At 45.2% G+C, this 17388-nt stretch overlaps 1 protein-coding gene across 1 annotated transcript in view; it reads right to left on the bottom strand.

Moving 5' to 3' along the window:
• Positions 1-5761: 5761 nt before the first annotated feature.
• Positions 5762-17388, bottom strand: part of LOC309558208 (3-oxoacyl-[acyl-carrier-protein] reductase FabG-like) — a 33488-nt gene continuing 21861 nt past the window's right edge. Inside the window, exons 7-8 of the mRNA XM_082261227.1 lie at positions 16996-17059; positions 5762-5920 (exon numbers count right to left, since the gene is read on the bottom strand). Coding sequence (XP_082117353.1) covers positions 5765-5920; positions 16996-17059 — 220 coding nt within the window. The 3' untranslated portion in view covers positions 5762-5764. The remainder of the gene's footprint in view (positions 5921-16995; positions 17060-17388) is intronic.

Raw genomic sequence — 17388 nt, forward strand, 5'->3', positions numbered from 1 at the left:
AGTTACTCGTTACTATTATAAAAATTACCACTGCCAGAACAGAAATTTGTGGCCATTGGAACACCACAATGGAAGGTCCCAAGCAGGAAATATTTCTCACAGAAGGGCATTCCAGAGCTATATGGCCATGTTCAGCAGCAAGTGAATATATCTCTGGCACACAGTGTTGGTGCCAAGATACATCTGACCACAGACACATGCTCTAGCAAACACGGGAAGGGAAGGTATATCACTTTTACTGCCCACTGGGTGAACCTTCTGACGGTCGCCAAGCATGTAACCCGTGGCACCCGTGTAGATTTGGTTTTAGCGCCACGGATTGCATGCAGGCCTGCCTCTTTTTCTCCTCCTCCTCCATCCTCCCTCTCCTCCTCGGCTGACTCCTCCTTTTCCGCTGCTACCGTCTCTTCCGCTGTGCCGCCCAAGATCCCCAGAACCTATTCCACATGCCAGGTGAGACGTTGCCACGCTGTGCTGCGTCTGTTGTGCCTGGAAGCCAAGAGCCACACTGGTCCTGCACTCCTTTCAGCTTTGCATTCACAGGCAGATCAGTGGCTGACACCGCTCAATTTGACAGATGGTAAAGTGGTGTGCGACAACGGTGCCAATCTGTTAAGCGCGCTGAAAAAGGGCAAAATAACACACGTGCCATGCATGGCACACATCCTGAACTTGGTCGTGCAGCGATTCGTTGACAAATACCCTGGGGTCCAGGACGTCTTGCGGCAGGCCAGGAAAATCTTGGACCATTTCAGAAGATCTTACACAGCCATGGCTCGCCTTGCTGACATTCAGCGGCGTCACAACCTGCCCGTCAGGCATCTTATTTGTGACTGCCCAATGCAATGGAACTCAACGTTGTATATGCTTGATAGGCTGCTCCAGCAGAAACGTGCAGTTAACGACTACCTGTATGAACTCTGTGGCAGAACAGGTTCTGGGGAGCTTGTGTTTTTTTCACCTCGCCAGTGGCTGCTCATGCGTGACGCATGCAAACTTCTGCGGCCATTCGATGAGATCACCAAACTGGTCAGTCACGGCCAGGGAGCCATCGTTGATATCGTACCTCACGCCTTCTTTCTGGAGTGTGCATTGCGTCGTGTCATTGATCAAGCCGTCGAGGAGCAGGAGCAGGAAGATGAGGAAGTCATAATATTGGATGAATTCCCAGGGGGTGCTACTCCATCTGAGACAAGTCAACAACAGGAGTCTGAAGAGGAGTCAGAGGAGGATGGTGCCGGGGCGGATGAGGAGGAGCAAGAAGAGCATGCTTTAAACCTTTCTGGGATCCCTGGTGTTATCCGTGGATGGGGGGAGGAGAACAAAGACGAGATTATCCTGGATGATGAGCAGGAGCCAGGCCACTACATGGCTTCCAGTTTAGTGTGAATGGGGGCCTTCATGCTCCAGTCTTTTAAGGGGGACCCCCGTATAAAAAGCATAAAGGGCAAGGACCAGTACTCGGTGGCAACGTACTTTGACCCCCAGTACAAACAGAAAATGGCAGAAATGTTACCAGTAGTACAGAGGGCAGTCAGAATGCAGCACTTCCAGTCCTTGCTGCGAGAAATGCTGCGTTCTGCTTTTCCGTGCGCTGTCAGAGGAATTTCCAGTCACAGAGAGTCAGTTGCGGGTACCAATCCAACAGCACCTGCAAGAAGAGGGCAGTTTGAAGATGTCTTGGTCACTTCAGATATGAGATCCTTCTTTCAGCCGACCCATCGACAGCTGTACTCCGGATCCAGCATCAGGGAACGCCTAGACCGTCAGGTGTCCGACTACATCGGGTTAACTGCCGATGTGGACACTCTGAGGAGTGATGAACCCCTGGAATACTGGGTGGGCAGGCTTGATCTCTGGCCAGAGCTTGCACAATTTGCAATGGAACTGTTGGCTTGCCCCCCGTCCAGTGTCCTGTCCAAAAAAGGACGTTCAGCGCAGCAGGGGGGATCGTGACCGATAAGCGCACTCGCCTAGCTTATGACAGTGTAGACTACCTCACATTTATAAAAATGAATGAGGCATGGATCTATGAGGAATTCAACACATATGACCAGTAGACCATGTTTCATTGAAATTCGTCATGACAGGCCACAAATATCCGCCAGACCGCCATCCACCCACAACAATTCCTGGTCCTTGTCTTCGCTAAATACAGCCGCATAAAAGGCATTTCATGTCCATTGAATGCCAAATTTTTGGGGCCTTTCATGGCCTGTGAATGCCTAATGAACCTTCAGCCACAGAATACTACGTTCTTAGCTGTCAGGTAAACCCATGTGGGCTAATTTTTGCGGTCTATACTGTGCGACACTTACTTTTGTATCCTGTGAATGCCTAATGTACCTCCAGTCACCAAATACTACGTTCTTAGCTGTCAGGTAAACCCATGTGGGCTAATTTTTGGTGCCTATACTGGCCGACACTTCTGTATCCTGTGAATGCCTAATGAACCTTCAGCCACAGAATACTATGTTCTTAGCTGTCAGGTAAACCCATGTGGGCTAATTTTTGGGGCCTATACTGGCCGACACTTACTTCTGTATCCTGTGAATGCCTAATGTACTTCCAGCCACAGAATACAATATTCTTAGCTGTCAGTTAAACCCATGTGGGCTAATTTTTGGGGTCTGGAATGGCCGACACTTACTTCTGTATCCTATCAATGCCTAATGTACCTCCAGCCACAGAATACAACGTTCTTAGCTGTCAGGTAAACCCATGTGGGCTAATTTTTGGGGTCTGTACTGGCCTGACACTTACTTCTTTATCCTGTGAATGCCTAGCTTTTTCAGATTTCAGACCCAGACCCATTTTACAGATGTGTGAATGAACCCTATATGTATTTGACATGTTTTTACTGGCTGCTGTCAGTTCTGGCTGATTTATGAAAAAAAATAAATAAATAATTTTTTTGCTGTAAAAAAAAAAAAAAAAAAATGTAGGGCAACTTTTCCAATTGCAATACTTCTGTTATGACATTGTCCATGTGCTGGGACTATTTGTGCACAGCTAGTACGTCTTTTGTGGCTGCAAATATGACCTAAAGGTTTTTAAAGTTCGCCTCCCATTAAAGTCAATGGGGCCCGCCGCAAACTTGCGGTTCGCGGACGTTTGAGAAAATTTGCGGCTGATGTTCACGAACCGCCCCTGCCAATGTTCGTTCATTGCTAGTGATCAGAGAAAATGGCTGGTAGAACTGACATCAGAGCAGTCAGCCAATGTAAAAAATCACCGCCACAGCAATACATTGTCACTATAGTGACACTGCACTTGCTCTGGTGACAGTATGTAAGGAAATACATATGTTTAAATATTTTTAAATTTATAATATATATATATACACACACACACACTCACACACATTTCATATGGTCACCAGGGCAGTGCAGTGTCATCATAGTGACACAGGGGTTGATTTACTAAAGGCAAATCCACTGTGCGCTACAAGTGCACTTGGAAGTGCAGTCGCTGTAGATTTGAGGGGGAAGATCTAAAATGGGGGAAGCTTTGCTGATTTCTATCATCCAATCATATACAAGCAAAAATGCTGTTTTTTTATTTTCCTTGCATGTCCCTCCCAGATCTACAGCAACTGCGCTTCCAAGTGCACTTGCAGTGCACAGTAGATTTTCCTTTAGTAAATCAACCCCACTGTACTTCTCTAGGAGAGGTGTTTACTATTGCTAACTGTGATTGCCACAGTGATCACATGATACAGGGCCAATCACAGATTGTGTTGCTGCATGTTCCTTAGAGCCTGCAGGAGCGGGTAACACGGGATGATGTACTGGTACATCCATCCACATCAGTGCTGCTCCTGTACGGCCGTACATGTGTTTTGGACGGACAAGAGGTGGTTAAAACTAGCGCAAAAAGGTATACAATAATAAATATTTAATGGAAAACAAATAGAATAAATATCACTCCTGTTGGGTGTAATTGAGGCCGGGTACACCCAACAGGAACAGGAAGCTGATTCCTGCTAATGAGATGGGGCAGTATATATAGAATGCCCATTGCCGCAGACCAGAAATACGTCTTTGATAACGCCCAAAGGGGAGGACGAAATGCGTCGACGCAATTTCCGGTTTACGGACATCGGCACGTCACTCCCGGTACGGTGGACTGCACGCCGGGACCAGGAACCATCCCGAGCATTCTCCACGCCCAGGAAGATCTCCAGACTCACCGAACAATTTTATTTGCCTAAACTTGCATCAAGAAATGTGAGTGTAACCTTTACTTTATATTATTAAAAAGTTATATCAGAGTTACACTATTGTGGGGTCTCTTTTCTCCATTTATTTACTTTGGATTACTGAGAAATACAGAGAAATACAGAGATTCACAGATACCATACCCCCAAGGATATTTCCATCAAGTTCCTTACTGGGACACAAGCCTTTATTGACCTTTTAGGCTATATGGCTTAGGGGTCATTTTAGTCCGGTAAGTTGAAATTTGGTTATCACCATTTTTGAACAGCTGCATTTAGGTATAGTACTTTATTTTATTTTATCCATAGTGCAGTACACTTTTTTGAATTTTGGAAGAGGTGGTTAATAATGGTATATCATCTGTATGAACCATAAAGGTAGGGGTGTTAGATTTTATCAGACTTACTCATCCACTTACTCCGATTTTTTTAAATAGTTAAAGTATAGAATCTTTAACATGAGAAATTAAGAGCATAAATGTTGTCCCAATTATTAGCAAAATATGATCCTAAATATTAAAAAATCTCCGTATACATTCCCTATCAGCAGGGGTATACCTACTGCCCTTATTTACCCATAAACACTTTTCTTTTTTCTCTTGACTTTTCTGAATGTATTCATCCTGCAAAGGCTTCAAACTTTGCAATTAATTCTATGATCTTAGATTCTGTTTCCACTAGTGCGACTTGTCATGGGACTTTGGACACAAAAAATCGCATGACAAGTCACAGCCCATTGATTTTAATGGCACCCATTCCAATCTATGCAACTCAAACTTGCAGCGACCTTGAAAAGGTGCCTGCACTTCTTTGATGTGACGTTGAGTCAGACAGTGTAAAGTCAGAACAAAATTGCACTCAAAGTTGCATCAAAGTCGCACTGCAAAGTTGCACTCTAAATCGTGCAACTTCGGAGTGTCACTAGTGGAAACATAGCCTTAGGCAGATACAATGTTGTTTCAGAGACATATGAAGGAAAATAATTTGCATAACAAAACATTTACTAATCTACTTGATACCAGTATATAGTTTTCTAAACATAGAAAAAAATCAAAGGTCAAAGTGGACATCCCTGTCCTACAACCCCTACCTAACCCAATCCAACCCAACACGCACGCACGCACACACACAATGCCTACCATGTTAGAAATGTGTCAATTTATTATCAACCTTGACTTAGAGCATAGGCATGCGCACAGGGTGTGCCAGGTATGCCTGGGCACACCCTAGTCACCCAGTGCGGCCAGCCTCCCTCTTCTCCAAAATCAATGCTCATCAGAAGAGAACTGCACAGTTCTGGAATCAGGAAGTTGTTGGGCACATATTTTTTACACATATGTAAAATATAGAACACTATGCATGAACGTTGAATTGGTTCCTCATCACAGGAGAAAATGAAGGTAAAATTAGAGAAAATGTGAAAAATACAGACTAATATGTGGCAGCCATATATTGTAAAAAGAAAAATTTAATGATTTATTAATTACACAAAAAAACTCAGGCAGCTGTATGATATTATGATCTTCTCTTTTATCTGTTGAGTTATCATGGACTCATGACATGTTGGCCCCCATCCACGAGCAATGCTACTCCAGTGATAAAAGACGCTGCATCCGATGCCAGGAAAGCAATGGTCCGGGCAACTTCCTCCACTCTGCCAGGACGACCCACTGTATTCATGTTCTTTGTGTGCTTCATGAACTGGAAGAGAGAAGGAGGTGAGAGATCAGTTCCAAGACATGAGGAGAGAAGAACTAAGAGATCAGTGCCAAGACATGAGGAGAGAAGAACGGAGAGATCAGTCCTAAGACACAAGGACAGCAGGAACTAAGATTATTGCTAAAACATGATAAAGAAGGAGCTGAGAGATCAGTGCTAAGACACAAGGAGAGAAGAAATGGAGAGATGAATGCTAAGACACAAGGACAGCAGGAACTAAGAGATCAGTGCCAAGACATGAGGAGAGAAGAACTAAGAGATCAGTGCCAAGACATGAGGAGAGAAGAACTAAGAGATCAATGCCAAGACATGAGGAGAGAAGAGCTAAGAGATCAATGCCAAGACATGAGGAGAGAAGAACTAAGAGATCAGTGCCAAGACATGAGGAGAGAAGAACTAAGAGATCAGTGCCAAGACATGAGGAGAGAAGAACTAAGAGATCAGTGCCAAGACATGAGGAGAGAAGAACTAAGAGATCAGTGCCAAGACATGAGGAGAGAAGAACTAAGAGATCAGTGCCAAGACATGAGGAGAGAAGAACTAAGAGATCAGTGCCAAGACATGAGGAGAGAAGAACTAAGAGATCAGTGCCAAGACATGAGGAGAGAAGAACTAAGAGATCAGTGCCAAAACATGAGGAAAGAAGAACTGAGAGATCAGTCCTAAGACATGAGGAGAGAGGAGGAAGAGAGATCAGTGCCAAGACATGAGGAGAGAAGAACGAAGAGATCAGTGCCAAGACATGAGGAGAGAAGAACTAAGAGATCAGTGCCAAGACATGAAGAGAGAAGAACTAAGAGATCAGTGCCAAAACATGAGGAAAGAAGAACTGAGAGATCAGTGCCAAGACATGAGGAGAGAAGAACTAAGAGATCAGTGCCAAGACATGAAGAGAGAAGAACTAAGAGATCAGTGCCAAGACATGAGGAGAGAAGAACTAAGAGATCAGTGCCAAGACATGAAGAGAGAAGAACTAAGAGATCAGTGCCAAGACATGAGGAGAGAAGAACTAAGAGATCAGTGCCAAGACATGAAGAGAGAAGAACTAAGAGATCAGTGCCAAGACATGAGGAGAGAAGAACTAAGAGATCAGTGCCAAAACAAGAGGAAAGAAGAACTGAGAGATCAGTCCTAAGACATGAGGAGAGAGGAGGAAGAGAGATCAGTGCCAAGACATGAGGAGAGACGAACGAAGAGATCAGTGCCAAGACATGAGGAGAGAAGAACAAAGAGATCAGTGCCAAGACATGAGGAGAGAAGAACAAAGATAAGTGCCAAGACATGAAGAGAGAAGAACGAAGAGATCAGTGCCAAGACATGAGGAGAGAAGAACTAAGAGATCAGTGCCAAGACATGAGGAGTGAAGAACTAAGAGATCAGTGCCAAGGCATGAGGAGAGAAGAACAAAGAGATCAGTGCCAAGACATGAGGAGAGAAGAACTAAGAGATCAGTGCCAAGACATGAGGAGAGAAGAACTAAGAGATCAGTGCCAAGACATGAGGAGAGAAGAACTAAGAGATCAGTGCCAAGACATGAGGAGAGAAGAACTAAGAGATCAGTGCCAAGACATGAGGAGAGAAGAACTAAGAGATCAGTGCCAAGACATGAGGAGAGAAGAACTAAGAGATCAGTGCCAAGACATGAGGAGAGAAGAACTAAGAGATCAGTGCCAAGACATGAGGAGAGAAGAACTAAGAGATCAGTGCCAAGACATGAGGAGAGAAGAACTAAGAGATCAATGCCAAGACATGAGGAGAGAAGAACTACGAGATCAGTGTCAAGACATGAAGAGAGAAGAACTAAGAGATCAGTGCCAAGACATGAGGAGAGAAGAACTAAGAGATCAGTGCCAAAACATGAGGAAAGAAGAACTGAGAGATCAGTCCTAAGACATGAGGAGAGAGGAGGAAGAGAGATCAGTGCCAAGACATGAGGAGAGAAGAACGAAGAGATCAGTGCCAAGACATGAAGAGAGAAGAACTAAGAGATCAGTGTCAAGACATGAGGAGAGAAGAACTAAGAGATCAGTGCCAAAACATGAGGAAAGAAGAACTGAGAGATCAGTCCTAAGACATGAGGAGAGAGGAGGAAGAGAGATCAGTGCCAAGACATGAGGAGAGAAGAACGAAGAGATCAGTGCCAAGACATGAAGAGAGAAGAACTAAGAGATCAGTGCCAAAACATGAGGAAAGAAGAACTGAGAGATCAGTCCTAAGACATGAGGAGAGAAGAGGAAGAGAGATCAGTGCCAAGACATGAGGAGAGAAGAACTAAGAGATCAGTGCCAAGACATGAGGAGAGACGAACGAAGAGATCAGTGCCAAGACATGAGGAGAGAAGAACTAAGAGATCAGTGCCAAGACATGAGGAGAGAAGAACAAAGATAAGTGCCAAGACATGAGGAGAGAAGAACGAAGAAGAAGAGATCAGTGCCAAGACATGAGGAGAGAAGAACTAAGAGATCAGTGCCAAGGCATGAGGAGAGAAGAACGAAGAGATCAGTGCCAAGACATGAGGAGAGTAGAACTAAGAGATCAGTGCCAAGACATGAGGAGAGAAGAACTAAGAGATCAGTGCCAAGACATGAGGAGAGAAGAACGAAGAGATCAGTGCCAAGACATGAGGAGAGAAGAACAAAGAGATCAGTGCCAAGACATGAGGAGAGAAGAACAAAGATAAGTGCCAAGACATGAAGAGAGAAGAACGAAGAGATCAGTGCCAAGACATGAGGAGAGAAGAACTAAGAGATCAGTGCCAAGACATGAGGAGTGAAGAACTAAGAGATCAGTGCCAAGGCATGAGGAGAGAAGAACAAAGAGATCAGTGCCAAGACATGAGGAGAGAAGAACTAAGAGATCAGTGCCAAGACATGAGGAGAGAAGAACTAAGAGATCAGTGCCAAGACATGAGGAGAGAAGAACTAAGAGATCAGTGCCAAGACATGAGGAGAGAAGAACTAAGAGATCAGTGCCAAGACATGAGGAGAGAAGAACTAAGAGATCAGTGCCAAGACATGAGGAGAGAAGAACTAAGAGATCAGTGCCAAGACATGAGGAGAGAAGAACTAAGAGATCAGTGCCAAGACATGAGGAGAGAAGAACTAAGAGATCAGTGCCAAGACATGAGGAGAGAAGAACTAAGAGATCAATGCCAAGACATGAGGAGAGAAGAACTACGAGATCAGTGTCAAGACATGAAGAGAGAAGAACTAAGAGATCAGTGCCAAGACATGAGGAGAGAAGAACTAAGAGATCAGTGCCAAAACATGAGGAAAGAAGAACTGAGAGATCAGTCCTAAGACATGAGGAGAGAGGAGGAAGAGAGATCAGTGCCAAGACATGAGGAGAGAAGAACGAAGAGATCAGTGCCAAGACATGAAGAGAGAAGAACTAAGAGATCAGTGTCAAGACATGAGGAGAGAAGAACTAAGAGATCAGTGCCAAAACATGAGGAAAGAAGAACTGAGAGATCAGTCCTAAGACATGAGGAGAGAGGAGGAAGAGAGATCAGTGCCAAGACATGAGGAGAGAAGAACGAAGAGATCAGTGCCAAGACATGAAGAGAGAAGAACTAAGAGATCAGTGCCAAAACATGAGGAAAGAAGAACTGAGAGATCAGTCCTAAGACATGAGGAGAGAAGAGGAAGAGAGATCAGTGCCAAGACATGAGGAGAGAAGAACTAAGAGATCAGTGCCAAGACATGAGGAGAGACGAACGAAGAGATCAGTGCCAAGACATGAGGAGAGAAGAACTAAGAGATCAGTGCCAAGACATGAGGAGAGAAGAACAAAGATAAGTGCCAAGACATGAGGAGAGAAGAACGAAGAAGAAGAGATCAGTGCCAAGACATGAGGAGAGAAGAACTAAGAGATCAGTGCCAAGGCATGAGGAGAGAAGAACGAAGAGATCAGTGCCAAGACATGAGGAGAGTAGAACTAAGAGATCAGTGCCAAGACATGAGGAGAGAAGAACTAAGAGATCAGTGCCAAGACATGAGGAGAGAAGAACTAAGAGATCAGTACCAAGGCATGAGGAGAGAAGAACTAAGAGATCAGTGCCAAGACATGAGGAGAGAAGAACAAAGAGATCAGTGCCAAGACATGAGGAGAGAAAAACGAAGACATCAGTGCCAAGACATGAGGAGAGAAGAACTAAGAGATCAGTGCCAAGACATGAGGAGAGAAGAACTAAGAGATCAGTGCCAAGACATGAGGAGAGAAGAACTAAGAGATCAGTGCCAAAACAAGAGGAAAGAAGAACTGAGAGATCAGTCCTAAGACATGAGGAGAGAGGAGGAAGAGAGATCAGTGCCAAGACATGAGGAGAGACGAACGAAGAGATCAGTGCCAAGACATGAGGAGAGAAGAACAAAGAGATCAGTGCCAAGACATGAGGAGAGAAGAACAAAGATAAGTGCCAAGACATGAAGAGAGAAGAACGAAGAGATCAGTGCCAAGACATGAGGAGAGAAGAACTAAGAGATCAGTGCCAAGGCATGAGGAGAGAAGAACGAAGAGATCAGTGCCAAGACATGAGGAGAGAAGAACTAAAAGATCAGTGCCAAGACAATGAGGAGAGAAGAACTAAGAGATCAGTGCCAAGACATGAGGAGAGAAGAACTAAGAGATCAGTGCCAAGGCATGAGGAGAGAAGAACTAAGAGATCAGTGCCAAAACATGAGGAAAGAAGAACTGAGAGATCAGTCCTAAGACATGAGGAGAGAAGAGGAAGAGAGATCAGTGCCAAGACATGAGGAGAGAAGAACTAAGAGATCAGTGCCAAGACATGAGGAGAGACGAACGAAGAGATCAGTGCCAAGACATGAGGAGAGAAGAACTAAGAGATCAGTGCCAAGACATGAGGAGAGAAGAACAAAGATAAGTGCCAAGACATGAGGAGAGAAGAACGAAGAAGAAGAGATCAGTGCCAAGACATGAGGAGAGAAGAACTAAGAGATCAGTGCCAAGGCATGAGGAGAGAAGAACGAAGAGATCAGTGCCAAGACATGAGGAGAGTAGAACTAAGAGATCAGTGCCAAGACATGAGGAGAGAAGAACTAAGAGATCAGTGCCAAGACATGAGGAGAGAAGAACTAAGAGATCAGTACCAAGGCATGAGGAGAGAAGAACTAAGAGATCAGTGCCAAGACATGAGGAGAGAAGAACAAAGAGATCAGTGCCAAGACATGAGGAGAGAAAAACGAAGACATCAGTGCCAAGACATGAGGAGAGAAGAACTAAGAGATCAGTGCCAAGACATGAGGAGAGAAGAACTAAGAGATCAGTGCCAAGACATGAGGAGAGAAGAACTAAGAGATCAGTGCCAAAACAAGAGGAAAGAAGAACTGAGAGATCAGTCCTAAGACATGAGGAGAGAGGAGGAAGAGAGATCAGTGCCAAGACATGAGGAGAGACGAACGAAGAGATCAGTGCCAAGACATGAGGAGAGAAGAACAAAGAGATCAGTGCCAAGACATGAGGAGAGAAGAACAAAGATAAGTGCCAAGACATGAAGAGAGAAGAACGAAGAGATCAGTGCCAAGACATGAGGAGAGAAGAACTAAGAGATCAGTGCCAAGACATGAGGAGTGAAGAACTAAGAGATCAGTGCCAAGGCATGAGGAGAGAAGAACGAAGAGATCAGTGCCAAGACATGAGGAGAGAAGAACTAAGAGATCAGTGCCAAGACATGAGGAGAGAAGAACTAAGAGATCAGTGCCAAGACATGAGGAGAGAAGAACTAAGAGATCAGTGCCAAGACATGAGGAGAGAAGAACTAAGAGATCAGTGCCAAGACATGAGGAGAGAAGAACTAAGAGATCAGTGCCAAGACATGAGGAGAGAAGAACTAAGAGATCAGTGCCAAGACATGAGGAGAGAAGAACTAAGAGATCAGTGCCAAGACATGAGGAGAGAAGAACTAAGAGATCAGTGCCAAGACATGAGGAGAGAAGAACTAAGAGATCAATGCCAAGACATGAGGAGAGAAGAACTACGAGATCAGTGTCAAGACATGAAGAGAGAAGAACTAAGAGATCAGTGCCAAGACATGAGGAGAGAAGAACGGAGAGATCAGTGCCAAGACATGAGGAGAGAAGAACTAAGAGATCAGTGCCAAGACATGAGGAGAGAAGAACTAAGAGATCAATGCCAAGACATGAGGAAAGCAGAACTGAGAGATCAGTCCTAAGACATGAGGAGAGAGGAGGAAGAGAGATCAGTGCCAAGACATGAGGAGAGAAGAACGAAGAGATCAGTGCCAAGACATGAAGAGAGAAGAACTAAGAGATCAGTGTCAAGACATGAGGAGAGAAGAACTAAGAGATCAGTGCCAAAACATGAGGAAAGAAGAACTGAGAGATCAGTCCTAAGACATGAGGAGAGAGGAGGAAGAGAGATCAGTGCCAAGACATGAGGAGAGACGAACGAAGAGATCAGTGCCAAGACATGAGGAGAGAAGAACAAAGAGATCAGTGCCAAGACATGAGGAGAGAAGAACAAAGATAAGTGCCAAGACATGAAGAGAGAAGAACGAAGAGATCAGTGCCAAGACATGAGGAGAGAAGAACTAAGAGATCAGTGCCAAGACATGAGGAGTGAAGAACTAAGAGATCAGTGCCAAGGCATGAGGAGAGAAGAACGAAGAGATCAGTGCCAAGACATGAGGAGAGAAGAACTAAGAGATCAGTGCCAAGACATGAGGAGAGAAGAACTAAGAGATCAGTGCCAAGACATGAGGAGAGAAGAACTAAGAGATCAGTGCCAAGACATGAGGAGAGAAGAACTAAGAGATCAGTGCCAAGACATGAGGAGAGAAGAACTAAGAGATCAGTGCCAAGACATGAGGAGAGAAGAACTAAGAGATCAGTGCCAAGACATGAGGAGAGAAGAACTAAGAGATCAGTGCCAAGACATGAGGAGAGAAGAACTAAGAGATCAATGCCAAGACATGAGGAGAGAAGAACTACGAGATCAGTGTCAAGACATGAAGAGAGAAGAACTAAGAGATCAGTGCCAAGACATGAGGAGAGAAGAACGGAGAGATCAGTGCCAAGACATGAGGAGAGAAGAACTAAGAGATCAGTGCCAAGACATGAGGAGAGAAGAACTAAGAGATCAATGCCAAGACATGAGGAAAGCAGAACTGAGAGATCAGTCCTAAGACATGAGGAGAGAGGAGGAAGAGAGATCAGTGCCAAGACATGAGGAGAGAAGAACGAAGAGATCAGTGCCAAGACATGAAGAGAGAAGAACTAAGAGATCAGTGTCAAGACATGAGGAGAGAAGAACTAAGAGATCAGTGCCAAAACATGAGGAAAGAAGAACTGAGAGATCAGTCCTAAGACATGAGGAGAGAGGAGGAAGAGAGATCAGTGCCAAGACATGAGGAGAGACGAACGAAGAGATCAGTGCCAAGACATGAGGAGAGAAGAACAAAGAGATCAGTGCCAAGACATGAGGAGAGAAGAACAAAGATAAGTGCCAAGACATGAAGAGAGAAGAACGAAGAGATCAGTGCCAAGACATGAGGAGAGAAGAACTAAGAGATCAGTGCCAAGACATGAGGAGTGAAGAACTAAGAGATCAGTGCCAAGGCATGAGGAGAGAAGAACGAAGAGATCAGTGCCAAGACATGAGGAGAGAAGAACTAAGAGATCAGTGCCAAGACATGAGGAGAGAAGAACTAAGAGATCAGTGCCAAGACATGAGGAGAGAAGAACTAAGAGATCAGTGCCAAGACATGAGGAGAGAAGAACTAAGAGATCAGTGCCAAGACATGAGGAGAGAAGAACTAAGAGATCAGTGCCAAGACATGAGGAGAGAAGAACTAAGAGATCAGTGCCAAGACATGAGGAGAGAAGAACTAAGAGATCAGTGCCAAGACATGAGGAGAGAAGAACTAAGAGATCAGTGCCAAGACATGAGGAGAGAAGAACTAAGAGATCAATGCCAAGACATGAGGAGAGAAGAACTACGAGATCAGTGTCAAGACATGAAGAGAGAAGAACTAAGAGATCAGTGCCAAGACATGAGGAGAGAAGAACGGAGAGATCAGTGCCAAGACATGAGGAGAGAAGAACTAAGAGATCAGTGCCAAGACATGAGGAGAGAAGAACTAAGAGATCAATGCCAAGACATGAGGAAAGCAGAACTGAGAGATCAGTCCTAAGACATGAGGAGAGAGGAGGAAGAGAGATCAGTGCCAAGACATGAGGAGAGAAGAACGAAGAGATCAGTGCCAAGACATGAAGAGAGAAGAACTAAGAGATCAGTGTCAAGACATGAGGAGAGAAGAACTAAGAGATCAGTGCCAAAACATGAGGAAAGAAGAACTGAGAGATCAGTCCTAAGACATGAGGAGAGAGGAGGAAGAGAGATCAGTGCCAAGACATGAGGAGAGAAGAACGAAGAGATCAGTGCCAAGACATGAAGAGAGAAGAACTAAGAGATCAGTGTCAAGACATGAGGAGAGAAGAACTAAGAGATCAGTGCCAAAACATGAGGAAAGAAGAACTGAGAGATCAGTCCTAAGACATGAGGAGAGAAGAGGAAGAGAGATCAGTGCCAAGACATGAGGAGAGAAGAACTAAGAGATCAGTGCCAAGACATGAGGAGAGACGAACGAAGAGATCAGTGCCAAGACATGAGGAGAGAAGAACTAAGAGATCAGTGCCAAGACATGAGGAGAGAAGAACAAAGATAAGTGCCAAGACATGAGGAGAGAAGAACGAAGAAGAAGAGATCAGTGCCAAGACATGAGGAGAGAAGAACTAAGAGATCAGTGCCAAGGCATGAGGAGAGAAGAACGAAGAGATCAGTGCCAAGACATGAGGAGAGTAGAACTAAGAGATCAGTGCCAAGACAATGAGGAGAGAAGAACTAAGAGATCAGTGCCAAGACATGAGGAGAGAAGAACTAAGAGATCAGTGCCAAGGCATGAGGAGAGAAGAACTAAGAGATCAGTGCCAAAACATGAGGAAAGAAGAACTGAGAGATCAGTCCTAAGATATGAGGAGAGAAGAGGAAGAGAGATCAGTGCCAAGACATGAGGAGAGAAGAACTAAGAGATCAGTGCCAAGACATGAGGAGAGACGAACGAAGAGATCAGTGCCAAGACATGAGGAGAGAAGAACTAAGAGATCAGTGCCAAGACATGAGGAGAGAAGAACTAAGAGATCAGTGCCAAGGCATGAGGAGAGAAGAACTAAGAGATCAGTGCCAAGACATGAGGAGAGAAGAACAAAGAGATCAGTGCCAAGACATGAGGAGAGAAGAACGAAGACATCAGTGCCAAGACATGAGGAGAGAAGAACTAAGAGATCAGTGCCAAGACATGAGGAGAGAAGAACTAAGAGATCAGTGCCAAGACATGAGGAGAGAAGTAGCTGAGAGATCAGTCCTCAGACACAAGGACAGCAGGAACTAAGATTATTGCTAAAACATGATAAAGAAGGAGCTGAGAGATCAGTGCTAAGACACAAGGAGAGAAGAAATGGAGAGATGAATGCTAAGACACGAGGAGAGAAGGGGCAGAGATGAGCTCATCGGTTTGCCACTTCTCACCCCTCTTTTAAGTTAGGCTCGGTTCACACTGATGCGATGCGGGAAGGCTGCGAATTCGCAGCCTGTTCCCGCATCGCACACGCTCCCCCGGCAGTTCACACTGCCATATGCGATCCGCTGGGGGTGTCAATGTAATCTTAACGACACCCCCAGTTTGATCGCATATCGCAGTGCGATCGTGCAGTTCGCACAGGATCGGATCGTACAAGTGTGAACCGCTGTGCGATCCGATCCTGATGCGGCAGCAAAAATGCCTCCTGTGCGTGTTTGCTGCGGGTGCGATGCGAATTTAGCCATACAAACTGTATGGCTAAACTCGCACCGCACAGCTGATCGCATGTCATGTCGGAGCAGTGCGCTCCGACATGACATGCGAACCCCGCACTTGCAGTAGTGTGAACCGGGGCTTAAAGTCTGGGGGATCGATGAGACCTGTAAGTCGGCCCCATATATGTATTTCATCTGTGTATTTAGCAGTTTGCCTGCAGTTCAGGGATGATGATGAAGGCTCCAGGGGTACATCTAGAATGCCCCAGTTACATTTTGCTGAGGACTTTTGTTGAGACATTTGGGGGAACGCTAGAAATAAAAATAGAAATATAAATATCCAGACATGGTGCAGGTAGTGATAGTGTGCTCCAGGGGCGTAACAGGGATTGCAGGGTTGCAGGGGTTGCAAGTGCAGCCGGGCCCCATGCTCCAGGGGGCCTGTGTGGCTCCCCTGTACACCTGGATAGGAGGGGGCGGCGGGGGCAGCATGTAGAGGAATCACTGTCCTCCTTTTTCCTTCTGTAGCTGCAGGAGGAAAATGGAGAAGATTGGTTCCTCTGTATGCTGCCCCCGCCACTCCTCCTACCCAGTTCACTTGTGTTCTGCTGTCTCTGGGCCCCTGTGTGCTCCCCTGGTCCCCCCCCCCCCCCACACTGTGCTCCCTTCCCTCTCCTGCCACCTGCTGCAGGGGATGTGTCACAATAGAGAACCAGGAAGGGGGTTAGTAAATATGTAATTTACCAGCTCCTTCCTTTTCTGAATGGACAGAGTCATAGTCAGTGACATTGTAAAAAAATTAAATAAAATGATTAAAAAATAATACAATTAAAATACCAAAAAAATAAAAACTACTGACACCAGTGGGTGAACTTCCAGGATCGCAAAGGTCACACTTGCGACCGGGCCCTGGCATTCCACCACTGTGGGCAGGCCCCAAGATGGCAAGACGGGGGCCCACTGCAGAACTTGTGAAAGGGTCCCGCTGCGGGACGGTAATAAAGGGCCCCACAACGAGAGTAAAGGGCCCCAGGATCAGTGGGAAGAGCCCCAGGCTTGAAGGGAAGGGCCCCGGCCATGGGTCCAGGGGGTGTTTCATGGTTTCTTGCACCGGGGCCCTGAAGGTTCTAGTTACGCTTCTGGTGTGCTCCCCATAGTCAGGTTCGAAAAATGGATGTTGGGTGTCTCAATAGTCATACACAGGGCAAGCTTCTCCAACTACATACCCCCTGGTACTGCTCTTCACTCATTCCGCCACGCTTGTGAATTTCAGTTACAATCACCCCCGGACTGGAAGAGAAGCAGAGACATTGTCAGCTGGAGCATGCAAGAGAAGAATGATTACCCTGTAATGTCACCTTCCTTCCTTCCTTACGATATATAGCATCTTTGGCAAAGTTTTAGCCAACTGACCCCAACAATCACCACAAATCTTGCTCAATATTTAAAAACTGATTTAACTGATTTTATCATGTCAGTATACATCTAATAAGCATATTTTCTAATGTATGCATCCTCTATTGGACACTTTCATTCTGATCTGATGCAATTTTTCTGTGAAAAAATTAAAAATGAAATACAAAAAAAAATAAAACAACAAAACACATTTATATGCTATA

The sequence above is a fragment of the Pelophylax lessonae genome (assembly GCF_965119305.1).
Source record: "Pelophylax lessonae genome assembly, chromosome: 6".
In the NCBI taxonomy this organism is placed as follows: Eukaryota; Metazoa; Chordata; class Amphibia; order Anura; family Ranidae; genus Pelophylax; species Pelophylax lessonae.